This window comes from Vicugna pacos, chromosome 19, assembly GCF_048564905.1.
Source record: "Vicugna pacos chromosome 19, VicPac4, whole genome shotgun sequence".
Classification (NCBI taxonomy): Eukaryota; Metazoa; Chordata; class Mammalia; order Artiodactyla; family Camelidae; genus Vicugna; species Vicugna pacos.
The window spans coordinates 22,455,277-22,483,127 of record NC_133005.1 but is presented as its reverse complement, the minus strand read 5'-3'; the positions used below and the strand labels follow the sequence as shown (position 1 = coordinate 22,483,127).

The 27,851-nt window shown below is 35.9% G+C and overlaps 1 protein-coding gene across 2 annotated transcripts; it reads left to right on the top strand.

Annotated features, from left to right (window-relative positions):
* Window positions 1–23,629, top strand: RAD21L1 (RAD21 cohesin complex component like 1). 2 transcript variants are annotated; one of them, XM_031674973.2, is made up of 15 exons: window positions 1–86; window positions 988–1,046; window positions 1,833–2,008; window positions 3,190–3,319; window positions 4,830–4,923; window positions 6,668–6,774; window positions 8,519–8,689; window positions 9,759–9,854; window positions 10,820–10,930; window positions 12,294–12,520; window positions 12,759–12,858; window positions 13,865–13,989; window positions 15,995–16,087; window positions 18,386–18,463; window positions 22,049–23,629. In XM_031674973.2, the coding sequence occupies exons 3-15, from the start codon at window positions 1,865–1,867 to the stop codon at window positions 22,235–22,237; spliced, it is 1,665 nt and encodes a 554-aa protein (XP_031530833.2). In that variant the 5' UTR covers window positions 1–86; window positions 988–1,046; window positions 1,833–1,864; the 3' UTR covers window positions 22,238–23,629. The 2 variants fall into 2 exon arrangements, with proteins under 2 accessions (XP_031530833.2, XP_006207460.2); XM_006207398.4 differs by having other exon boundaries at window positions 15,992–16,087.
* The last annotated feature ends 4,222 nt before the right edge of the window (window positions 23,630–27,851 follow it).

Here is a 27,851-nt window from a genome sequence, read left to right as displayed (position 1 = left end):
TGAACACCTCGGACCCTACGCGCGGAACCGGCGACTCCTCCTCCAGCCCTTGCTCGGGTGCTTTCGCCTCAGATCCCGCGCAGGAAGTAGGAGGCCGTGCGGGACCACGGGCAGGAGGCGGGCTGGGACGCGGGGGCCGCGGCCACCCCCATCTACCCCCCGTGCCCCGCCGGGCTCTTCACTGGCACGAGCCCTGAGGGACCCCGCCTGAGGCGAGGAAACGGGCGCTTGCGGGCGCCCTTCCGCCTCAGTGTCTTCTTTGAGCATCCGGCCTTCAACTCTGAGGAGCCCTGTGTGGAGGGAGCCCTAGGCGTCCGCGCCCTTGGAGCCCGCCGTTCTCCTCACAGCCCTGGACCCACCCCTCACCCCAGCACCTTCCATTCCTCGTTCCTCCCCCCCTCCCCCCGCCCGAGGGAGCGCGCCCTTCGGCTCCCCCGCTCCCTCTTCTCGGGCGTTCGATTTCTGCCCCTTCGCTCGGCGCCCTCACCCGTCCTCACCCGCGACCCTTTCCAAGAATTAAGTCCACTCCCTGGCAACCTGTTCCATGTACAGTCCTTAGCTTTACTTTGTATGAAGTAAATACAACCTAGAAATAACTCACAGGATGTGGGGGCTTCTTGTGGGGCTCAAGAAAATCAAGGTCTCGGAATATTAAATCGCGGGGTGCTTTTTTTTTTTTTTAGTGCTTAAAGTACGTTAATAGTCATACACCAGGGAGCAATTAAAAAAGATCAGTTGGAATTTATTCCAAGATACCAAAGATAGACTGGAAAGGACGAAAGTGGAGCCAAGGCAGGCACAGGACGTACACGTTAGAATCTCTAGCCGTCCCACTGGGGAATGTGATTTAATAGATTGCATAACATTTATTTTGGGCCCAATGGTTTGATTCTTGGGATGGAAATGGGCATTGATCAAAGTTCACCTAAATTTTTAATTCTGTGGCTGATTCTGTATTCATTTTGATTCAGTTTTCTCTTTTATCAGAACTTTAAGTAGAAAAGCCAAAAGAAGCTTCTCCAGCGGCAGTTAAAGATTATTTATATGTAAGCAATCATTTGATTCTTCTTTAGAAGTCAGCAAAGCGTTATGACATCTCTGCTTAATAATGGATCCTTATGATGTTATTAAAAATAGTTACAATTTGTAGAAATGTGCATAAAATTTTTACCTTCAAGTGAAGATTTTCTTTTACCATTCTTATTTCAAAAAGTTTTGATTCTTTTTTTCTTCCCTTCTCATTCTTTTCCTGTTGTTTCTTATTTTCTTAATTTTTCCACTTTATGGTCCTTTGGCGTTCCATTATTTTAACGGGACAAATTAATATATTGTTGAATAAACCATAGCATCTTAAAGAGAACAAAGAAATTCAACACCTGGATATAAATCAATGATTCAACACTTCCCAGATTCTTAAGTTTTAGAAAAGTGGTGACCTGTGTTTACTTTTCTTAGTTTTGTCTACCATTTCTTGTTCTATTGTTTTTAAAATCTATTTCCTTCTCCTGTTTTTTTCTCAGCCTTCCTCTTCTATTTATTTGAATATATTAGGAAAACTCAAATCCTCTGTGAGATATCATATGTAAAATGTAAGAAGGAATCAGGATTAGAATACATGTGGTTCACAATCTAATAGAACTCTGTCATTAGTATATAGTTTTGTATTTTAAATAAGTTTCTTTTTGCAAGAAAATAGTTTGAATTGAATAATACATTGAATTAAAAGATACTCTGAGTGTTATAGAATTACTGAAAAATGTTTTTGCTTGTTGTAAAATAACACTGAAAGATTTTTATATCAAAATTTGAATATCTTTTGATGTTCTCTCTAGTTCATTAAATACTGCTAAGGAATACAGGCAACATGTTCTACACACATGTGCTTATGAGTAAGCGAGGGCCATTGGCCAAAATCTGGCTTGCAGCTCACTGGGAGAAGAAACTCAAAAAGGCCCATGTATTTGAATGTAATCTAGAGATAACCATTGAAAAAATTCTTTCACCTAAGGTATGTTATTGATTTAAATTATAGTATGTATTTGCCGTGACTTATGGAGAAGAAATATATATATAAAATACATTATATCATAAAATATATTTCCAAAGAAGTTTTACTTCTCAAATGGTCTTCTCTCTTTTAATCCCTGTAACATTTATTGTCTGAACATGAATATATATTGGTTTCTGTTGGTAACTGTTTTATATGTTTATCATAAATAGATTGGATCCTGAAGGATAAAGACTACATTTTATACATATTTTGTGATTGTTATTCTCTAATAAAATCAATATACATAGTAGGTACCAAATGAGTATTTCTTAAAAAAAAAAACAAGAAAATGAATAAGAGAGTGGAAAGAAAGGAAGATTGTGTATAAATCAAAATATATATGAATACATTTCATAAATAATAAAGTACTGTGTTCATTTTAAAACACTATAACAGGCTTTTAGAATTTGCATTAAGATATTTTATTATTTTTATGGGTTAAGTATTTTTCTTCATGAGAGAAGGACAAATTTTAATTGAAAACTTACCGTGTGTTAGGCACTGGGCTAGGCTTTATGTTCATTACTTTACTTAATCGTCATAATAACCCTATGAGATAAGTTTCTTTTAGCCTCAGTGAAGTGTGGTAAATTAAGAACATGAAATTTGAAGTTGGTCAAATTTAAACTTAATTCCTGCTCCATCAATTAATAGTTCTGTTACTTTGAGCATACTGCTTATCATGTCTAAGTCTTAGTTTTTTCTTCTGTAAATAGAGGTTGTTGTCAAGTTAAATAAATTAATGTATGAAAAGCTCTTAGGACAATGCCTGGCACAAAATAAGTATCCAATAAATTGTAGCCTTTATTAACAAATTGAAGTTCGGGAAGGTTAAATGACTCAGCCTCAGCAACTAAGCCAAGGCTTGAACCCAAGTCAGCCTGACTGCAAAGTTTAAACTCTTCCCATAAAACCAATAATAGCATATTTCACTTAAATGCTGCATTAGATTATCTTCACTGAATAAAAAAGTTAATCATTTAACAAGGTCAGGTAAAAGGTAAGTGATTCACTTTAAATAAGAATACAAAATGTCTGCTTTTTAAAAAGAAGAGATTCTTACGAGTTTTGTAATTTTCAAAGAACAAGGTTTCTGAATCAAATTTTTAAGATTCTCATATTTTAAAAATTATTGAAAGGTGAAAATTGCACTTCGAACTTCAGGACACCTTCTTCTGGGAGTTGTTAGAATCTATAATCGGAAGGCAAAGTATCTTTTGGCTGATTGCAGTGAAGCGTTGCTTAAAATGAAGATGGCATTTCGCCCAGGTATATGTGCAATGCTGATTTTTCTTATTTGTCTTTGTTCCCTTTTGCATTTTTATTTTGGGTGGGCCCTTTTAACTGGCGGCACTCTGTAATTCCAGGGTGAGTATAATGAATGTAAACTTTCCTTTGACTGAATCTAAGTTTCCATGGTTAAGAACAAATTGAATTATCTTTCTTGCTCTTTTCCTGTGTTGCAAGAAGAGACACTGCTTTCAAAAATTTATAATGTTCCTGCATAAATACATAAGAAATATACTTAAAGCTACCACACTTGTGTAAGAAATTCTGATATTCAGTTTTAATGGATCACTTAGTTTGCCATATCTGTTTCTGCGTTTATGAGACAAATTAGAAATAGTGTGATTGACAAAACTCAATATCAATAATTGCCATTATTCTCAGAATTTTCGAGACTCTAAGAGCATGCTATTTATGAAATATTATAGAAAATCTCTAGACATTCCAAAGTGCTAGGGATTTACATGTGTCATAAATAGAATGCCTTCAAGTTTTAATTTAATTTTAATTTTAAAATATTCATCATTTTTCATCTAGTATTATGTTTATCTAGGTACAGGCCTTGCCTCTCACACTAGTCTGCAAGCTCTTTGAAGACAACATCTGTGTCATATTTATTTTCTGTATCTCTTATAGTGCTTGTCTCAGTGCCTCGCACATTATTATTCCCTCAGTTAATATTGTTGAATTAGGATTGACAAGGTTTCTTTTTCTTTATTTAAAATATAGAATCTTTAGGTAGATTTATGATCATATCAAATATGATTCAACAAAATAATTTTTTTCATTATTTCATTTATATATTCCATAAATATTATTGATCCCATACTTTGTATGAAACACTATATTAGGCTCTGGGCTACAAGGACAAATAAGGTCCTTTTTGGTCTGGTGAGGAAATCAGATAATGAAAAAGATTTTTTTTTAATTATTATAATTGTAGATTGTGCTATGAAGGAATATAAAAAGAGTACTACAACAGAAAATAACAGAGAAGTGTATTTTAGTTATGCTAGTTGGGAAAAACCTTTCTGAGAGGGTAGAATTTAAGCTCAAACTTAAGAAATGAGAAGTATCCAGCCGTGTGAGAAGTCCCTGAGGGAGTAGCATTCTGGGCAGAGGGAACTGCAAGAGCAAAACTCTTGGGGTATTAAAGTTGCTTGACTCATTCAGAGAGCAAAAAGGCCAGTAGGCTTGGAGTATAGTGAGTGAGGGAAAGAGTGTCGTTAGATAATGTGATAGGTTTTGTAGGGCTGCGAAGGCCCTGATTAGAAATTTGGATTTTATTTAAGTGCACTAGGGAAGTCACTGAATCATTTTAAGTGATCTGATCTAATTGCATATTTAAAATATCACTCTGGCTGTTTTGAAGAGAATGGACAGAAGAGGGGCAGGGGTGGGTACAGGGAAACTAGGTAGGAGAAAGTAGAGATTTGGTTGGGAGTTTATTTTATACACTTATTGAATATGTTTTTTTTTTAATTCTTTTAAGGACTGGTTGATCTTCCAAAAGAGAATTTTGAAGCAGCTTACAATGCTATCACACTGCCAGAAGAGTTTCATGATTTTGACATCCAGAATGTGAGGTAAATTATTTTATTTACTTTCCTTCAATTTGATTTTCTTGATATTTTATTATTTGCATCTTCAGATTTCATGGACGCAATTGGAATGTAGTTAACAACATGAAATACACATGCAGTTGAAAAAGATTTAAATTTAGCATGAAATTTCAAAGTATAACACCAAAAATGTATCGTTATGTTTGCTGAATATATTTTGCAATAGTGACAGTATATTCATTCATTCAGTAGTTGCTGGCTGCCTTCCAGGCCAGGCCCTGTTCTAGGCACTGAGGAGATAGCAATGAATAAAACGCAGATCTTGGCTGCATGAGTATTACATTTTAGTCGGGAGGTAAACAAGTAAACAAGTAAATACACAATATGCTAGGAGATGAGCAGCATTATAAAGAGAAATAGAAAATAAAATAATAAAAAGATCAGGAAAAGCTTTTTTTCTAAGGTTTGAACAGAAATCTGAAGGAGGTGCCTCAGTTATGTGGGGAAGAATGTTCTAGGTACAGCAAATGGAAAAGTCCCAAGGCAGAGTACACTGGGCATGTTCAAGGAACAGCAGGGAAGCAAGTGAGACTGAGTGGAGTAAATGAAGGGCCCAGTGGTAGGAGATGGGGTCAGAGAAGTAGCTGGGGGTGCAAATGATGGAGGGTGTCATAGGCTGTAGTAAGGCCTTTTACTCAGACAGGGTGTACAGGAGGGTTTTGAGTAGGAAAGTGACCAGTTCTGACTTGACTTCAACATGCCTCCTCTAGCTACTTACTTTAAGAGGGAAAGGGAGGAAGCAGAGAGCCTGTGAGAAGATTATTGCAGTAAGAAGTCCAGGTGAGAGATGACAGTGTCTGTGATCAGTTCTCAATCTTCATTTTATCAAGGTGGTAGCAGTCAAATTATGAATATATGTTGAAGGCAGAGCTGACAGAATTTGCTAAAGGATTAAGTATGGCTTTAAGAGAGAGAAGTGAAGGTTGACTGATTTTTTGGCATGAGAATGGAGTTACCATTTAATGAGATTAGGTTAACTAGACAATGACAGGTTTAAAGAGGGCAGAGTAAAGGAAGTAAACTAGGTTTTGAACATAAATTTTGAGATGACTATTACACATCCAGGGGGAGTCAGTAGGTAATTGAATATCTGGGTCTGAAATTCAGGAAAGATCTTTGATGGGATATATATAAATTTGAGAGTTGTAAATATATAGATAGAACTTCAAACTTGAATCATAAGGATCCCTGAGGAAGTGAGTTTAGATTTTAAAGAGAGGGAGAGAGAGCAAGAGTGAGAGAGAGGAAATGAGAGAGAGAGATCTGAGGATTGAATGTTAGTTCATTCCTAATAGTTAATAGTCTGGGAAATGAGGAAGAACTAATAAAGGAGATGGAAAAGGAGCAGACAGTGAGGTAGGAGGAAAATCAAGAGACAGTAATGTCGCAGAGACCAAGAGGAGAACATGTTCCTTGAGGCAGGAGTGAACATCTATTTCAAATGCTGTTAATTACGGTAAGTAAGGTAGAGACTGAGAATTGTCCATTGGATTTGGCAGCCTGGAGAACATTTATACATATATATACACACATATATACATATACATATATACTAGTATTTATAAGTAATACTATTTAGAAAATAAAATTATTTTATTTTTATAATAAATCCTGTTGTTTAAGGATTTTTGTTTGTTTTGCTTTGCAGTGGACTGCAAAATCATTGTGTTTGTTCACGTGTTTTCTTTACCCTTCTATTTCTCTGTAGTGCTATTGATGTTTCAGAACACTTTGCTCAGAACCAAAGCAAACCAGAAGAAATCACACTTAGAGAAGATTATGGCAATGGTCCTCTTTACCAAGCTGGGAGCTTTGGTGAGAATATTTGAGAAATTAAAATTACAGGTCATAATCAATTATATTTGCATTTTTGTATTGAAACAATTCCAGTGGGAATAGCCACTGGCATATAATGTCTTTTTTTTTTTGGCATAGAAATGTCTTTTAGAATGAATTTTTTGATGTATAAATGTAACCCCCCAATAAGTTTGTCCTTGCCTTTTTCTACTATAGGTGTCAATGCCAAGACTCAGTCTTGGCCTATATTTCCCTTCTCAGTGTACAACCATTTATTGAATATTTAGTATGTGCCAGGTGCTGTCGCAGGTACGGGGAATACAAAGTTTAAAGAAGCATTTCCTACCCTCAAGGGAATGCTTCAGGCTGGGGAGAGATATGCAAATAAACAGTTGCTCTAGTTAATATATATACAAGGTTTTACACATGTACTACATATAGAGCCTTCAAAATGTATTCCCTCTAAATATGATACCAATTATAAAATAACAGATTTTAAAATAGCTTAGGGGTGAGGGGAAAATACGCACTAAATACACATTTATTGGGAAATAGAAACTGTTCAATGTATTTTAGAATTGAAGCTATATGGTACAATTTAACTATACAGTATTTGTTCCTTTTTTATGGCATTTACCACTCTCTGTCTTATATCATGATGCACCTGGAAGATGTGAATATATTTTTAGTTCTTTTGAAAAAGTTAATCTTTTCTGTTAAGCAAATCTTTAGTCCAGTGTGATGAAGGTTGCCTTTTTTTTTTAGCTCTTTCTTTCTAGAATATATGGGCCTATAGAAGAATTTCCAATGAGTGGTACTTCATGATTTTTTTTTCCTGGCTAGCACTAACATGGGTTGTTAGAGGGAGGAAAGACAGGATTAACTTCTGACCCCTGGGGTTTCAGACTTCTGAACCCAGAGATTGGAACCCAAGGAAGGGAAAGAATACATATGTGCTGACAGCCAATCTGGAAGCAGGTCAGTTTGAAGCAGGGAGTTCATTTTATCTGCTACTATCAGTGTCTTAGGAGTTTTCTGTCATAAGTCTCCATTTTGCCAAAATTCTAACACATACTAAGGCTGTCGCTGCTGGGTTCAGATCGTGGCTCCGTCATTTATTACGGTGTGACTGTGTGCAAGATATGAAACCTTTCTGTGGATGTTTCCTCATCTCTACAATGAGAATTATAATAATCTCTTCTACTACATAGTATAATGCCCATAATAAGCACTCAGTTTATGTTACTTACCTTTCTTTTACTGCTGTATCTCCAACCCCTAGCATATTGCCTAATACCTGGTCATTCAGTAAATATTTATTGAACGAATGTTGTAAGCCTATTCTTTAATATTTTACCTATCTTTCGAATATTAAAAAGGCAGACATGCTTCTTATTTTTCAAACCCTCATTATGGACAAACAACTCAAGCAATCGTCCTTGAAATAATATGAAATAATACTTGGTCAAGCAGGATATGACCCACCTAAAGTGGAAGAAATCATTCCACTGCCAATAATAACCTTCTGGGAAGTTATTCATGACAAACTCTATCCTGATATTTTGGCAATTTTTCCTCATTGTATTGAAAAAAGTGTTAGACTGATAATCCAGTCTCCATTTATTAACAGATTGACTTTAGTTGAATAATCCAAATTCATTTTTTGGAGAAGCTTTACAAGATGATATCTAAATTCTACCTTCTAACCCTATAATTCTGTATTTCTATGACTAACTCAATATTAATGATTGTATTTATTTAGGGGAGGAACCTGAAATTCTCAGAAGACATAGCTTCTTTGATGACAACATATTGCTGAATTCCAGTGGTCCTTTACTTGAACATAGTTCTGGAAGCCTTAATGGAGAAAAATCTCTGTTTTGTGACAGTAGAGATGGATTTGGAGATGAAGGGGCTGCGGGAGAAATGATTGGTATGTTATCTGGTCATATAGAAATTGGATATTTATTCAATCAAAGTACTATAATATACTAGTAGTTTTATTCAATCAAACTAAAATTTCAAATATGCTTCTGTGTTATATAGATCAACACATTTTTTACATGAGTTTTCAAAGTCTGTAAGATATTTAAACATTTAGGTGAGGTCTAAGTAAATCGCCATGTGTTTAAACATATTTTCCATGTAGGCTGTGAAATATTTCTTGTTTTTATTTTCACAAATTCCTAGTTTTTAGAGGTGAAGGAGTGAGGTTAGTATATTCCTCACAAAATATACTAGATCATAGATTAGAAAACATAGTTTTCTTTAACAGAAATTGTTGGACAACTATTCTAAAGGATCTGTCCAGCATTTTATATTATTATTATATATTTATGTTATTATTATAAAGTCCTCATAGAAATAAGGTAGACAAAAACTGGGAAATCCAAATGTACACAATTTTAAAGATAATTTTAAAGAGACATCAAATCTTTTCTTAATTCTCTAGTTTACAGTAAAAGGCTGTGTATGGCAAACTTTTTGAAATTTGGAAACTATGAAAAACTCTACCTTCGATCTCTACCAAAGGAGTTGGAAAACTTTTACTTCTTTTTTTTTTTAGGTTTTATTTTATTTTATTTTATTTTTGTTGGGGGGGATTTGGTTTATTTATTTATTTTAATGGAGGTATGGGGAGGGGTTGAACCCAGGACCTTGTGCATACTAAGCACACGTTCTATGACTAAGTTATACCCTCCCCTTTGCTTTTTGATTTGAAATCTAAACGTGGCTTGTAACAAGGCTACTATCTTAGTTTAGGGAGTATTTCCTGAAATTAAACATTTAAAAATAGATTTTTAATAAAGGAAGTTAAATATATAAAATTCTATGTTACAGTGCATAAATGTGTTAGTCTATATAACCAATTAAATCTAATTAAGTAGGGTTCACTCATTTTTATATCCCTTCACAGTTCCCTGTATACAATAATGTCAAGTGTTTAGTGAACAAATGACCGATTCAGCTCTGTATAAAAAGTGTTTATTGTGTTTTTCAAGACAATCTATTGCAAGATGATCAGAATAGCCTGTTAGAAGACCTGCATTTAAATAAAGAAATTTCCCTGCCTCCTGAGCCTCCCAGTACTATTGTGGGTATGTTGGAATTTTCCTTTATATAGAAAGTGAACAGATACTAATATTCAAATTAAGCCTTAAAACTCCTGAGTTTAAGTAGTAGTATAGTATAGTGAAAGACAATATTGTTGTCCTTCAAACTCTTATCTAACTCTAGATACTATAGAATAGAAAGCTAGGTTCTGAGAAAGCTACAATGATGGGTATTTAACCAGGATTTGGTTTATTTATTATGAGAGCACATTTAAATACTCTACCAAAATATCCTGCTTTTGAGTCATTGAAATAATATATGTTACATGGTAAAAGCATCATTAATGTTTGACATTAACATTGTTATTAATTATTAATATTAATACCACATTAATTTTAACATGACTTGACAATCTATGTACAATTTGTGAGAAATTACCAGTATGGGGATATTTTCTACTTGAAATTCGTGTGACAGTACCTCAGATATTTGAAATCTTTCAATCTGATTTTTCTTAAGAATTAAAAGTATGATTAGCCTCATTTTGATTTTTTACTCTTTTTGATGTTATATTTGCTTTCTAATACAATAGTAGAAATTTAATATATAAAAAAGATAGGCAATCAAAATTAGGTATGATTCTATATGGGTCAACTAATCATTAACAGAATACAAATTTTTAGCAGACATATAGTCAAATTTATGTCAGTCATTTATTGTGGTTGTTACAACTGTTTTCACTTCTGCTGTGACTGTAGTCCAACCTTAGATGTCACAGGTGCAAAAGAGGGTGATAATACTTGACTCACCTGGACTCTGTGGGTCCCAGACCATATAATCCCTGAGCTTCTTCAACTCTATTTAATATGTGATTCTGAGAATTCAGATGTGGCTCCAGTTAGCAACATAAATCTACAATTAGTTTATCTTTCACTTTAATTCTCATATACTCCTCTAACTTGCAACATAACCATTTTTTTATAAATCCTTTTATGGCAATGTTGATTAGTACAACCAGAAAATCCAGAGTGTATATGTCCACCTGAAAGTGAAAAAATGAATGAAATCGCATTATCAAATGAAGAGGAAGGATTTACCCTTGATCCAATTGATATTTCAGGTCAGAATCATTCATGTTTTTATTTTTAGTTTTGATGTACTATATTATCTTATTTACTCCTAGATATTTGAATAATTCTTGAAATATTATAGGAGGTAGTCAATCTAGTAATAACATTTATAATACAATTAAGGAAAGAATGTGAAAGAAATTTGAGATAATCCTTTCATTATATTCAGTCCTGGTCGAACCATCTATCCAGGTTGGGAAACTGGAAAATTAAAGTTGAGTTCACTTCCAGTAGTTATCGAGCCATTCATTATTCTGTATTGGGCACAGAAATGAAGAAGATGTAGCTCCTGCTTTTAAGAAGCTTACAATCAGATCAGGAAGATAAACATGCAAATGAGTATAAGATATGACAGAATAAAAGGATTAGAAGAGACGCACTGAATATGAATCTAATATATAGCTAGACCTTATAAGAACCTCCCAGTTTTAAGTAGTATAATTGATATGCATTTCAGTTTATAAACTCAAGCAATGCAAAGAACAAAGCACTCAAGTTTTTTTTCTTTACCAAGTTCAACTCTGAGCTTCTGTCCCACTTGGTTGGCAGGATATGCAGTCTGCATAGCTCCCCTGTCTGCCCTGAGCCGTGTAGTATCAAAGTTTGGGGGATGGGTGTGGCAGGTGGAAGGGAACCTCTAGTCATCAGCCACTTCAGTTTGTGGTACCCCCCCATCCCAGCCTACATAGCCTCTGGGGTCATCACACAACCAGTCCCTCTGGGATCTTGTCATGTTCCCAGGATTTTACTGAGGCACGTCAGCAAGGAGGTTCTTGCTCCTTCTGGCTCCATCTGATCTGAGATCTTCACCTGTTCCAGGAAATCTAACCCTCTCATCCCTTTTGCATCTTTACCAAGGAAAAGCTTGACTTCTGCTTTTTTCCTGGCAAAATTACTTAAAGGAGTGAGATCCCATGGACCTAGCTACCTACTTGGATTTTGTGTATGCATTTTCAGTGGGGGAAGGAAAATACCCTGGACAAATACAAATTAATGTTTCAAAAGGTTATCCTATTAGGTAGCTATTTTAAAGAACCTCAGAATTGAGTGACTTCCCTCTCAATATACTCTCCACTCCACATTTCTCAGTTGTCCACTTAGTAGGTCAACAGGGCCTCTTCTAAGCACCTTTGAGCAACACTTTACAAAATGTGTCAAGTCTTGGCAGCTCAGACACTCTAGCTGTGCAAAAACCTTATAAAGCATAATTTTCAGTAGAGAGAAGGGGATTTTCTTCCCAAGGCAACTCTGTAAGTTGTATTGTGGTAGACATTTCTTAGATATGCAGTGCCTAGAATGCCGCTTTACAGAGCTATACAATCAATCACACTTGTACTTATTTCTTATGTTTAGATATTGCTGGAAAAAGAAAAGATAAAAAGAGGAAATTGCTCATAGATCCAGTCAAGGAGATCAGTAGCAAAATTATGCATAAACAGCTTACTTCCTTTACGGACACACTCATGGTTTTGGAACTTGCACCTCCTACCCGAAGACTGATGATGTGGAAGAAAAGGGGAGGAGTGGATACACTTCTGTCAACTGCTGCCCAGGATTTGACTCATGCTGAACTGAAAATGGTAATCGTTTCCATTGTTTTACATGGGTGCGATGTTTGGCTGTAAATAAATAAATGTATATTTATATTCATATATACAACAGAATTTAAACTTGTGAAAAATACCTCCTTACTTTGGAATTAATTTGCTGGATGTGTGTGCATTGATTATAGTTTTTACTTTTTAGCATATGTGCTTGCATTTTGTTGAATTCCTTTACTTACACAAAAATGAGAAACAAAAATGTATATTTTTACAGTTGTTTACAAAATGCTTTCTGTCCTCTGGCTTTAAACTTGGAAGAAAATTGATGAAGAAGGAATCAGTAAGGGAAGAAATGGGAAGCGAAAACATAGTAGGTAAGACATCCTAATTCTGAAGGTGTTGAGGGGAATGTTGTAGACACAAAAATTTCATTTTACATTTCAAAATGAAGTTGGGATCCAATTCCATATTCCCAAGTATAAATGCTCTTAGAAGAGTACTTGAACTTAAAAGAAACTGTTACATCATCATTGTATTTTTCTGCTGTATGGATTAACTTTTATCCAACTAGCTACCTTAAAAAGATGAAGTATATACTCTATGTGGACTAGTCTTAATCTCACTCATTCCCACCTCCCCCACTCCCAAAGGCAGTGCTCACAAACCTTCAACAAAGAAAAATTTTATATCTAGTAGAATAATGTTTCACTTTAAGACAACTAACATGAAAAATTTAGCAATAAGAATAGCATTTAAACAATACAGTTAGGGGGCAGGTATAGCTCAAGTGGTAAAGCACATGCTTAGCATGCATGAGGTCCTGGGTTCAATCCCCAGTTCCTCCTCTAAAAATAAATAAACCTAATTATCCCCCCAAAATAAAATAATTAAATAATACAATAAAAAATAAATAAATAATAAATAAACAATACAGTTAAACTGAGATATTTCCATCACCCAGAGGATACGTGGAATATTAGTAATATTAATCATTAACCATTATTGTAACCATTATAAAGGAATAATAAAACCAACTTATATGGTAAGTGAACCTCTGCTTAGAAGGGATTAAAATCTGCTAAACCAATATACCAAGCTGGGCTTGAACTATCCATGTTGTCTTGTGAGTGAATGTGTAGGAATGAGTGTGGAGGAGGTAACTGGGAGAGGATGGGGAGTGGAGTGATAAAGAGGCAGATGAGGGGAAAGGGAAGATAAATATGTGAGACTTCCGGTGCTAGAAGAAAGTATGTGTACCCTTTGCCTAAATTCTTGAATTCTAAGTTGTCTGTCAGAAGTTTTCTTACGTAACAATCATACCCCAATTTTAAGTTTGGAAGATATTTTGGTGAAATCTTTTTTATTTCTTTAATAATTCAGAGACCTCCGTGATGGAAGAACCAAATTCCCTGCAAGAGTTAAATCAATCCAAAACTTGGAAGGAAGTGACTGATGGATCTAAGGGTAGCTCTCATGAGGATACCAATAAAAATATTAACTCTGATGTAAGTTAATCAAAGAGAATCATAAAAATATTATTATCTTTCTGACACAGATATGATAAAGGAACACTGAGACTCTAGTATAGCTTCTTACATTTATAGTTTATATTTCATCTTACGTTTTTCTATAATTTCTTTAGTATTACCAGTAGCACAGGGTAAAACATAATTTCCATCTGCAGAACAGTATTTTCTAAAAATTTAGGATAGTAAATCACAAGATACTGATTTAGTATTTTGCATGGTACATTGAATAAATGATTATACACAAATCTGGTTATATCCTGAGGCCTCACATTCAATTTGTCATGGAATCCTTTAAGACTCTAGACAATACACATATGTTTTGCTTCTGATCAAAAATACACTCTTCCCACCTCTAAGAATAGTATGTTTTAGACCCACCAATTACTTTAGCCCTGAATCTGAAAGGCTATCTAAAGATCCAGCTGGGGGAAGGAAAATACCCTGAAGACATAATTTTTATTTGTAAAACATAGTTATTAAAAAACATAGGTGAAAACAGTGTGCTTTAAAACATTTTCCCAATGTCATTTTATTGACTGTACAAGTGTAAATATTACACTCTACCAGATAAAATAAACCAGTGCTTTTCTGGTTTGTTCAATCGTCACTGTATTTTGATAACCACTCAGGGAATTCAGAGTCAATCCACATTGAAACCGAATGCCTTGGAAGGAAAGACAGTTTCATGATGCATTAAAACAGAATGTGTTTTACTAAATATTTGATAATATACTAGATATTGAGATACTCGGTTGCCAGTATGACTGTCTTCCTTATTTGGGATTGGGCATTTCTTAGAGTGCACCTACTGAAAATTATGATTAGGCAAGCTTGTTCAGTTTGTGATTTTTAGCATTAACAAAATGTCTTTTCCCCAAGTGCTTGAAGTGAAGGAAAGAGATTGATGTACTAGTTTTTTTTAACCTTTTACTCCTTTACCCTATGCTTATGCTTTAACCTTCAATTCCATTCCTATTCTGCTTCCAAAAATGGTGAACAGATGTGAAATATAGTCAGGAATAGGAGCACAGTCAGTTTGAAGGGGCAGAAAAATATTGATTCTGATTATTCATTTTCAGATCCTTCAACAATTCAGAGTTTTTATGTAAAGTAACTGCACAATTGAGAGTATCTAAAATGTAGGCTATTCATAGAAATTAAAAGGGAAAACACATGATAGGGCACCACAAACGTGTATATCAAAGAATAAAATACAACTCCTTATATTCATGAAAATTTTAAAAAGCTAAAGGGAAAAAATCAAGAAACCTATGTTGTTGGAAGCTTCTAACTTAATCATCATCACAGATGACAGCTGGGGAATGAAGCTTGAAGACAGTGAAGATGAAAAAGGGGCCAACAGCTTCCACAGCAATAAAAAGGGGGAGATGTTGGGGTATGGAGAATTTCTGGCTTTCTCTTTTTCCTTCTTTCTTTATGTCTTCACTCCCCTTTCCGAGGACATAGTTTTTCTTCTCTCTTGCCAGTGGCAGCTCTAGCTGTGGTGGCAAGAATCCTGCATTAGACCTCAGCAGGAACATTAATATCCCTTCCCCCATTCTCATTCCCTCTGCTTGCAGTCCTTCCTCGGCCATGTGGTTCTGGCCTGAGAATAGAGGTAGGGGTCTGGGGCAAAGACAACATGCTTCAAAGGAAAGTGGTCTCAGCCGCACAGCAGTCTTTTGATAAGAGGTCAGCAGGGATGAGGGAAAATACGAAGGGAAAAGATAGGCAGCCAGGAGGGCAAGGACATGCAACTTCTTCATTTATCAGGGGCAGAAGGAAAACAGGAATATTTAAGTCAGGGGCTACCTATCTGGGATGTTTCAGAAATAATATTTTGAGAATGCAGGTAGTATTTTAAATTAGGTTTAGAAATGAGCATTCATGTGACTAAAGCACTTAACAACATGGGATTGTCCCTGTGATGACGACTACTACTGGGATGACTTACCTATATTTCCCTAATTTGCTTTAGCAGGATATTGTTGAAACGGTGTCATCAGCTGCCGGGAAATTGTCCTTAATGAATACCATCTTGACACAAGAAATTGAAAATTGTCCAGTTGAATTGGTAAATATCTGTGTAGTTTTGAGAATGTTCTTAAAAATTTGGTTCCTGAATAGTTAACACCTTATTTACCTAAAATTTGCTTTTATAGAGCTGTCATGTTACTTTCTAAAATTACAATTTAAATTGGTGATCTTAAAAAAGATGTGTATGAGTAGCTTGATAAAACACATTCAAAGTTGCTTTGATCTTTTTTCTTTCTTTAATATATTTTGAAACTTCAAATAATGTAAAGAAACGTATGAGATTGTTATGCTTATCAAAGGTGTCACAGGTTAAAAATGTTTTAAGAATCATTGTTTTAAGTTATTCTTATAACATCTCTAAAGAAATAGAGCTACATCAGGGGTATGTCCAAGGGCATTTGAATTTTCATTTTATTTAAAGAAAAATGAATGGGCATTACTTCCCAAAACATTACATAGCTCAAGGCCTATGTCTTTGCAAAACTTCTAGAGATCAGAAAAAGAGAATGGTGTGCTCAGAGGGCCACAAGTCAGCAGCAGAGCCAGAGCCAACATCTGACTCACCTGTCTCATTGCTCTAGTCCTTGCCCCACAGCACTGAAGGTATTTTTAAGATTGTAACCAGTTTTAACAAAAGTTTCTTAGTAAATAATATCAGAACACCTGTTGATGCCTAATGTTTGATTTTAAATAAATTACCTTTATAATAAGTTCCCAAACTATTAATTTTTTTAATGTGTGGAAAACAGACTGAATTCTCTGGATAATCTAGGGCAGAATAAATACCTGAACTTTGCACCTGAAACATCCAAACAGCTGAGCCAGAAGAGGGTTGAGTCACTTCTGCCTTTCTCTTTGCTTCTAGACACAGGTTATTTTCATACATGGTCAAGCAAACCACAACACAGCACAAGTTCAGCTGTTTTAATAATCCGCTGGGCTTTCCACACAATGGACTCAGCTGTAGGGTGTCCAGATAGATCAAGCGGACAGGCTTCAGCAAAGTGCACAGACTATTTTTTCTGAGCCTTTTCCTGGTTAGTTTAGTTGTGCAATGTAGGTGAAGCTGCAGTCTCCCGGCTCTTTAACAAAGAGTTGGGCCATTTTTTACATTTGAAAAATAGCATTGTGTATTTAATATTGTGTATTTAATAAAATAAACATAGTAATTGGGTGAATTCATTTATCTCAGGACAGACCAAAAAGGAATAAACATAAATCGTAGCTGGAGGAATTTAGAAAACTCTTCAGAGCAAAGTGACCATATTTTCAAATCAGTCTCTTTGGAATGTAAGGAAGGATGCTGCCCAGGCAGAGCCAGGAAGCCGGTATAGCTGGTAGGAATGGAGACTTGGCAATCTCCTTCGCCTCAAATGATTTAAAATGTCATACAGGATATCCTGGAGCTTTCTGAAATCATTTTGGAGTCCATGAAATTGAAAACACTTTTAGAAAGTGTCTGGACTCCAGAGGTATGCACGAAGGCTTGACAAACAGTGGAGCTGTGACAAGGATGACACAGAAGCTATTGGATTGCATGGTCAGAGACAGGGTAGGAAAAATGATAAAATAGGTCAGATCTGCGTCACTTACTTCCCCCAACCCTTGTCGGCTTGCTCTTTTTATCATACTCATCAGCACCTTTCCTGTGCCCAGTTCTGTTCTCAGCTCATAAGGTGTTAGTTGGTAAGGACTTAGAGTGCGTTCCTGTGAAGGGATTTCAACTTTACAATTTTTAAATATTAAGATGTTTCTGAAGTTGGCTAAATTTCAAAGACTGAGAAGGATGAATCTATTCACATAACATGATGGTCACTGGGTTGATCTTTTTTGGACAAGGCACTCTTGAAATTCAAAAAGTCTCTAACCTAATTGTACACAACCTACTAAACATCAGTTATTGTTAGAACTTCTAGATCACCAGATAAATTCAGATAAAAGCCTTTACAGGGCAGTTCTTCTATAGTTTTATGTTTACTCCTATCAACTGAGTTGAGATTGACCAGAGCTGGGACAGTCCTAGCCAACAGCGGTCATCTTTACTTTTAAAAGTAAGAATGCCTGGGATGTGTCACCAATAAAGATGGTGAAATCTCCTACACTGGAGCTCCTTGTCAGAAGACAGCCTGGGAGCATAGATATAATCCTGCAAAGGTTGAGCTATATTTGTATGTTAGTGTTTTCTCTCTATTATTAGACTATTAGCTCCTTATTTGGCAGGACCCAGTGTTACAGTTGTGTTTCTTGTGGCAGCTAACATATGTTTCACAAGTAGTAAACATTCAGTAAAATTTGCTTAAATGAAATATTTTATTCAAATATTTTATTCAAACAGGAGTCATTGGGGAACGAACGAAATATTGAGGAAGAGAGATGGAATCGAAGAATACTTCAGGTGTTAAACAGTTTGCGGGTAAGATGGTAGGGTTTTTCAACCCTACTTTTTAAATAAATAAAATGTTGACTTCAATCTTCTAGATACTAATAAAAATGAAACCATTTTCACTGTACTTGTGTTGAAGCCAAATTACACTAGAGTGAAATGATTTTGAGTGGTATAATCAGGGCTAAATATGAGAGTGTTTTTGGTGCACTTCTTATCCATATTCATACCCCTAGAAATCTAGTCTGTGTCCCATTCTTGCATTTAACAGGCTGTCAACTAATCCTCAATATGGAACTAAATTTATAACAGTTTAAGAATGAAATAGATCATTTAACAACTTAACTTATATTTTTATCAAAATGATACATGTATATAATTTTGAAACTTCAGTGGTACTATGCTGTAAGACTGAAAAGGAAACACAGACATCCTTTGTCGTACCCCTCCTTATCCCTAATCCTGCGCACCAGAGGAAACTATTTTAAACCGTTTATTTCAGTATTTATATCTATATTTCTAATTATGTGTTCTTACTGCTCTTTCCTAATATTTCAGCTTTCCATTTTATCTGTTGGCTCCTTTCAACAGAAAATGAAAATTTACCTTAGTTTTAGCTCCACCACCCAAGTCTATTTTCAGCACAGTGTTCAGTGTTTACAGTGTTATAATTGTAATAGTTATGGTGCAGGTTTGGTTGTGACAGAGAGCCTAAATACCAATGGCTTACAAAGATGGAAGTTTATTTCTCTCTCAGTGTTCTCCAGTATGGCAGCTATGCTCGCAGAGTTGTCAGAGGCCCAGTTTCCCTTTATCTCGTTTTCTTTATTCTTAAGATCCATAATGGGTAACTACCCACCGTGTGGGCATTCCAATCAGCAGCAAGGTTTCCTTTAAGGGTACAACCCAGCAACTGTGTGTATTACTTTTCACCTCTCATTGACCAGTGCTCAGTTGCCTTGCCACATCTAGCTGGGAAATGTAGTCCTTACCTGGCAACCATGGGCCCAGCTAATAATTCTATTACTGTGGAAGAAGAGGAGAATGGATATTAAGGGACGACTGGTAGTTGCTGCCACAAAAGACTATACAAAAATTAGTTTACATTGAAGCTTCATAATGTAATTGCATTTCTTTTCTTGTCAACTTTATGGGTTTTAGGGGGAGGGGGACAGTTAATCGTTACCTCATTTTTCTCATTTGCTTAATGTCCATATCACACCCATCCTTAATTCTTTTTCTAAACTCTTTGACAGTATAATAAAACCCCTTTTAGTATGGTCAGACAGATCAATTGATTCATCAGTTCCTTTTTTTTTTTTCTTGAAGGCATCCTTCCCAGAGCTCATCCTCCTGTTGTAATCATGACTGGTTGCTTTCTAGATCTGTTCCATAGTTTGTCTTGGGACATTCCTTTACCATAACATGGGAATTCCTTTGTCTCTTTCCCTGTATTTCTTCTATGGTAGTTCCTCTATTTCTTTATCTTGAATTGTTTTGGTGGTTGGCATCCTCTCATAATTTCCTGAGGTAAACAGTACATAGGAGATGGTGGGAGGGTATAGCTCAGTGGTGGAGTGCACGCTTAGCATGCATGAGGTCCTGGGTTCAATACCCATATACCTCCATTAAAATACATAAGTAAAAAAATAAAACCTAATTACCTCCTTCTTAAAACAAACAAACAAAAAAACCCCAAAAAACAAAAAATAAATTAATTAAAATAAAATATATTTTTTTAAAAGAGTGAATAAAAGATAGAGACCTTACATACAAGTCTGAAAATGTCCTTATTTTACCTTTAACTTGATTGGACATATCTGAACATAGTTTGAAAATAATACCTCCCAAATGTTAAAGGCTTTGTAACATTTCTAGGCTTCTGTGTTGTTATTGAAAAGTCAGATGCTGCTTGGTTTGTGGTCCTTCGTAGGTGACCTTCATTTTCTCTCTGGAAGCTTTTAGATCTTTTCTTTATCCCTAGTGGCCTGGAATTTCATGATAATGTGCTGTGTTATGGGTCTGTGTTATGTATATATCTGTGAAACCATCACCACAATCAAGATAGTGAACAAAACTATAATCCCTCTGTAGGGGCAAGAAGACAGATGTAAAGCTTTGGGTTGCAATTGGAGAGAAAACCAATTTAGGACTGAACCTTTTCAAGAGGCCTTTGGTTGCTGACAGAATCTCCCCTTAACTTCAAACTTTAGACAAACTAAGAAGTCTTTGTGTCAGTGTACATAAACCACTGAGTTGTACAAAAATCCCTGTTAGTTGGGAGAAACAGTAGTAACAGGATAGATTAAAGAATTGGCACATGCCAATTCAGATTGTGGGGACTGGCCAGTCTGAAGTGAGTGGAGCTGGCTAGAGGCTGAAAATCCAGTTGGATGTTGCCGCTCAAATCCAGGATCTATAGATCAGAACAGCAGAATGGAAACTCACTCTAGAGACAGAATGGTTAGTGCATTCCTCAAAAATCCTTGTTCTCCAAATAAATTCCTAAAATGCTTTCCTCAAACAGGGTCAAGATTCTGTAGCTCAAATTGGCTTGCTTTTTGCTCTGCTGGCATTTAGGTTCCAGCTTTCTTTACCCTAAGTCAGTTAGTCTTACACTTTATCTCCTTCCTTTACCTTCAATTTAGAGGAGCTTCTGGAGGAATCAGAATAAGGATGTGTTCAGTCTTGCATATTTGAGCTCTCAGGGTGTTTTTCAAAAGGAAATTGAGAATGCTGTCCCTGCTCTTTCCCTGGAGAAAAAGCCACCAATCCACATCTTGTCTCCTCAAGAGGGGGAATAAATGATGGCTTGGCATGTCACCTCTGAAATGTTGTTGACACTGAGCCACTCCTTTGGTTGAGATAAAGTATGATAAAGTATTTTAACTTTTTAATTTGTTAAATGTTATGGACTGGCAGATGCTTCACAGCTATCAAATTAGTACAATATTCACAGGGATACTGGCCAGTATTCACCACAGTATTTCTAACTCAAAAATAATACTTCTAGTCTAGGAATCTGATTCCAAGTATATAGTCTAATTAAATACTCTATTGTGCCTCAGTTTTTTCTACTAGGTTCACGGGTGCCCTATAGTGAATCCAACATCTTTTTAATCTGTGCAGAGAAACTAGGAGAGGTTTATTCATTCATACTCCCCTGCCACTACATTTACCACCAGCGTTCTTTATATTCACCTCCACTGCGAAGTACCTTTAAAGAAAAGAAACCTGATAGGCTGATAATTTTCATTGTTTTTGAAGACTCACAAAGTCTTGTGGATAATTTTTTTAATTAATTGTATTTTCCACAGGAGCCATTTATGTTAACATCAATTTTGTAAAAGATCTAACATTTGTATAACACATTAGAAATTTGTACAACACTTTAGAGTTCTTTTGCATGTATTTTCTCAATGAACCAAGCTATGCTCAATGACCTATGATGTTTTTTAAGTTTCCTAATGAGTCATTTGCATTTCTTCATTTAAGGATTTCACAGTCACTTATCAAAAATATCAATATTTTGTTGTTCATTATGCATCCGCAGCCTGCTCTGCTTCTAATGACCTTGTTTCCCTTTCCTTTCCTCTTTTATCATTGTTTTCCCAGGAATCCAACAAGATGGGAATGCAGTACTTTAGTCTGATGAATCTCTGCAGAAATAGTGACCGAAAACAAGCTGCTGCCAAATTTTATAGCTTTCTTGTCCTAAAAAAACAGCAGGCTATTGAGCTGAGCCAGAGTGCTCCCTATGCAGATATTATAGCTACAGTGGGACCAATGTTCCATACAATGTGAAGGAAATACGGAACATGCAGATTTGTGTCATTATTGGAATTTCTGTATAGTTTGCTCAATTTAATGCAGAAGCCATCTGGAAGCCGCTGAAGGTCTGGTCCATTTCATAGATAGGCTGACCTCCTATTTCTTCATTGTAAGTTCAGAATAATCATAGCCAGAAATACTTAATTATAGCTAAGTAATATTTTTAACTTAGCTGACTTGAATGTATATCATTAACCATTTCCCTGACTTGAATGTTGCATTTAGGGCACATTTTTAAAATACTACATGCCTTCAAGAATCATTCAAGGAATTTTAAAAATTAGATAATTTACTTAAATTTTATGGATATTAATAATTAATACTTCTTATTCCCCATAGACTATAATTATTTGATTCTAATGCATATCTTTCTTGATTTGACCTAATGTCATGATTTTTAATCTAATATCTTAATTGAAGAGTTATAAAATTCATCTTTGTTTTAAATTGTCTGAATGGCTTTTATTTATAAGTCTATTTATAAGTCATTCAACCTATTTATTTACTATTTAATGATTATTATGGCCACCATTCATATGTCTGCAAAACTAAGTCTGCTTCTTACATTAAAAAATTAGCAGACACTTATTCAGCATGTTGTCTGCAGCTACAATTCAAGTAAAGGTCACTAAAATAAATGCCTTTACTTGGTGTTTACTGAGCATTTTTTACATTAAAACCATTGTTTTTCTTTTCTCTTATTTGAAATTTGAGTTAAGAAATTTTCATATAATGCTCTGTGAGCTCCGTAACGTACTATAAAACGAAGCCCATGGTACTCTCTAAAATACTATTGTATCTGGAATTGTGCTACAGACTTAATTCTAAATGGCCTCTTTGAGTGTATTAACTACAAGTTTTTTATGTCAAATTTGCCTTTTAAAATTTTTCCTTTAATTTTTATTAAAATTAAAAAACACACAGAAAATTTGACTTTTTCATTTTGGTGCACAGTTCTATGAATTTTAGCACATGTATAGGTTCCTGTAACCACCGCCAGAACCAGGATTCCAATAAAGTCACCCCAAAATAACTGCTTTGTGCTGTCCCTTTGTAGTCACACCTTTCCCCCATTCTAACTCCTGGCCACCACGCTTCTATATGACTATAGTTTTGTCTTCTTAAGAATGTCATACAAATGGAATTATGTAGTAATGTAACCTTCATGAGACTTGCTTCTTTCACTCAGCGTGTCTTTGAGATTAGGACAAGTTGTAGCATGTGTCAGTAGTTTAGTCCTATGTATTGCTAAGTAGTATTCTGTTGTCTGGATATACCACAGTTTTTATCCATTTATCCCTTGAAGGACATTTAAGTTGTTTCCAGCTTCTGACAATTATAAATAGACCTGCTACATACACCTGTGTACAGTCTCTGTGTGAATATGTTTTTATTTCTCTAGGATAAATATCTAGGCCTGAGTCATACAGTAAGTGCATGTTTAACTTTATAAGAAATTAGCAAGTTATTTTCCATGTGTGCCTTTTTGCACTCCCATTAGCAATGTGTGAGAGTTCCAGTTGACTTTTAATTTTTATTTTGAGATAACTGTAGGTTCACATGAATTTGTAAAAAATAATACAGAAAGACCCTGTATATCCTTCACCCAGTTCCTCCCAATGGTAACATCTTGCATAATTATAGCACAATATCACAGGAAAGTGGCATTGATACTGTCCACTTATTCATATTTCACTAGTTTTACATGCATTCATCTGTTTGTGTGTATTTAGTTCTGTGCAACTTTATCACCTAGGTAGCTTCACGTGACCACCACCACAGTCAAGAAACAGAACAGTTTCATCACTTGTGCTACCTTTTTGTAGCCACAGCCACCTCTCTCCCTGCCCTGATCCCTAGCCCCTGACAACCATGAATCTGTTCTCTATCTCTGTAATTTTGTCATTAATACAATTGACTTTTGTGGGTTAACTCTGTATCCTCTGACCTTGCTAAACTCTCAGAATTCTAGGAGTTTGTTTTTGTAGATTCCTTGGGATATTTTATACAATCATGTCTGCAAATAGGGACGATTTCATTTCTTCCATTGCAATCTGTTTCCAGTGCAAGAAGGAAAGCATTCAGTCTTCCACCATTATGATGTTAAGTATGGCTGGTTTTGTGGGGGAGGGTGGGCATGTGGAGGTATTTTTAATCAGGTTGAGGATATTCCCTTTTATTCCTAGTTTGCTGAGAGGTTGTTTTCTGTTTGTTTTATCATGAGTGGATGTTGAATTTTGTTAAATGCTTTTTCTGAATTAATTAGTGAGGTTTTTCTTTAGACTATTCTTTAAATATGGTGGATTATACCAGCTGATTTTTGAATTTTTAACCAGCTTTGCATTTCTAAGATAAACTCTACTTGGCCATGGTATATTATTTCTTTTATGTATTGCTGGATTCAATTTGCTAATATGGTTTAACAGCTTTATTGAGCTGTAATTCACATATCATGTAATTTTTAAAGTGTTAAACTCTTTTTTTTAATTGTCCAATTCATGGTTTTTAGTATATTCACAGTATTATGCAACCATCACCATTATCTAATTTTAGAACATTTTCATTATCAAAAGAAACCCCATACTCATAAACAATGACTCCCCACTACCTCCTTCCCTGCATCTCCTGGCATCAACTAATCAACTTTCTGTCTCTAATAGGGTATATGGTCTTTTGTTACTGTTTTTTTTTTTCACTTAGCATAATGTTTTCAAGTTTTTTAGTTTTCAATAGTAATTGAAATTATTATTTTTTTATTATTATCATTATTATAATTTGGTTTATCCTCTTTGGGGTTTCACTCACCAGAAAGCTGGAACTTGGAGCTTTATTTACCCTTCTTTGTTTTGCTGCCTTCTTCCCACAATTGCATCTGCAGCTGGAGCTAAATGGTGGGAGGACAGAGCCAAAAGACAAAAAACAAACAAACAAACAAACAAACAAAAACAGCAGAGGCTCACTCTCTCTCAGGACCATAGCTACGCTGAGTGGAGAAGCTTCTCCTCCCTCAGAGTTTTAGGCACCTATGCGTCCCTGGTGTCACAGCCAACACTGCAGGATTGCCTGGAGGCTGGGTTGTGAGATGAAGGAGAAAAGATTAAAAAAGAAAAGAAAAATTACTTCTTCTACTCACTCTGAGCATTGGGGAGTTCTCCTTTCCTGATCCTCAAGTCAGAACTAGGAAGACACGTGGGAGCTCTCTCTGTATTGATTCCCCACTTCCAGATTTGGGGCTGCCTTGAGACCAGGCTGGGGGACACCAGAGGAAACAAAACTGGTAAATTCACTAATCAGTGTTATATCAAATTCTGGCCTTCTTCCCCAATTTGCCTCCTAATATTTTCTCTTCAGAGTCCCCAAGTAGCTGCTGTATGCATTTTGTTCAGTTTATTACTGCGTTCAGTGGGATGAGTGTGCTTACCCAGAATTGGAACCAAAATTGCTTTTGAAACTAAAAAAATTTAAGTATTTCCCAATTTGTACAAAGCAAAACTACTAATTTCTTTAGACTAATTTTGTTTTATGCTTAAAATCCTCATTTGTTGCAATTTACATTATTACTAAACACTGGCTGTCTCCTTCTCAATCTTGTGCTTTTTATGACACTAAGAGGAGAATTCTTACTAGCTAACACCATTCCAGAAGGGAGTAATGTGGATAGAGGTTCTCTGTGTTTTGGGGGGAAAGTTCCTTGTGGATATTTCTAGGAAATGTATTCTTGTAAGTATCAAGTGAAAAAAATATGAAGATAGGCAAGAAAAAAATTTTTTAGATGCGGATCTCAGAAATTATCTCTTGATGAACAAACAATAATTACATGGCTTCCTTTGGTTTTGCTTTAACCGTAAATAATTCACTTATATAATTTAGATGGGCCTTAGGGCAATGAAAACATTCTATTAATTCACTTGCTAGTTTAGCATTAGGGTTTTGGTTTTTTGTTGTTTTTTTTTAAGACAGCAGGCCTTATTTCACATGGCTTTTTCAACTGCAGTTTCCTATTCCTGCTACAATTGCTCTGCCATATTTTATCACAAAGCATAATATAATGGTGGCCATCTGATATGGGAATTCAATTTCATTGAATAAGGAAAAAATATAACCAGTGCCAAAAAATTCATAGATATTTGTTGCAAAATTATGTATATTATTATAGAGCAATGGATTTACCACAAATCAGAGCTACTAAAAAGATTTAACTTTGAGAAGTAACAGTTAATTTAAAATAATTATTTTAAATGTGTGTTGTATGTTGTAAATATTAATTATTTCTCACCAGGCCAGTATTGCAGTCATGATATGAAGTTGGTAAAGTCACTTTACAAATTCTTGGAAAAGTGAGCTTAGGGTGGAGGGTACCAAGTTCAATCCTGCCAAGAGTAGACAGAGACTTAAGGATCCAAAGAGTCTTAAGAGACCAGGATAACATCTGGCCTAGTGTTCTTAAAGAAGACTAGGGCCTGGCACCATGTATGCTTACTCTCTTATTCACTTAGTCAATATTTAGTGGGCATCAGATATGTGTTAGGCAGCATCCTAGGCACTGGGGATATAGCAGGAGACAAAGTCCCTTCCCTAATGGAGTGTATATTCTAGTGGGCACAATAATGACAGAATAACAAATAGTAAAAATACAATACGTCAGGTGGTGGTGAAACACAGCAAAACTAGGGCAGAGGAAATGAGGAAGGAGGGAATTACTATTTTGCTGGTCAAGGAAGGCCTTCCTGGGACAGTGACATTTGAACAGAGATCTGGAAGAAGTGAGGGGTGGTTTTGAGCAGAGGAATGACTGATCAAATAGACAGGACTGATTCAGAGGAGGGAGCCCCTTCCCATTGCACCCCACTTCCCATACATGGAGCAGATAAGAAACCAGTCCCAGAGAGTGAATTAATTTACATAAAGTTGCAGAGCTGGAAATGGAAGGGCTAAGCAGAGAATCCAGTTTTCTGGACTTTTCCCACTTGTTTTTCCCCGTCTTCCCCTGTGATAGTGGGTGGAAGACAGAGGAGAAAGGTGTATAATGAACACTTTGGGTTGTGATTGTTTCTCCTTCCATCTTGCCAATGATTCTCCATCTTAATACTTCAAAGAAAAACATTTTTGTTTTCAGATACATAAGATTCTGTTTGCACTAAATAGTTCTGGTACTCAGAGGTACTTGGTTTGGAGAGTGAATAATGTTCCTAAAAGAATTAGGATCAAATTATTGTTTAAGCCTACTGACCGTGTCCCAGGAAGTAAGATTGGTATCATGGTATCATCACACAATGTTACAGATGAGAAAGCTGGGGCCCAGAGAGGTGAAGGGACTTGGCCAGGGTCACACGACCTGTCAGTGGATCAACGTGCTGTCCGCCCTGCCTCGCTGCCCAGCTCCAAGTACACGCTGGTGTGGAGGTGGGAGAGGCCCCAGCTCCATGCATGCTGGCGTCTCCACTCCCGCGCCCTCTGAGGGAGCAAGATGCTAACTATCTCTTTAAGAAGGAAAGTGAAGACGGACGGCTTACGCAGCTGCCGGCGAGCCGCCGACTGGCTCGTTCCCTCCATCCACCTCCCCCTCCCCCGCCTCCCTCCCGGCAGC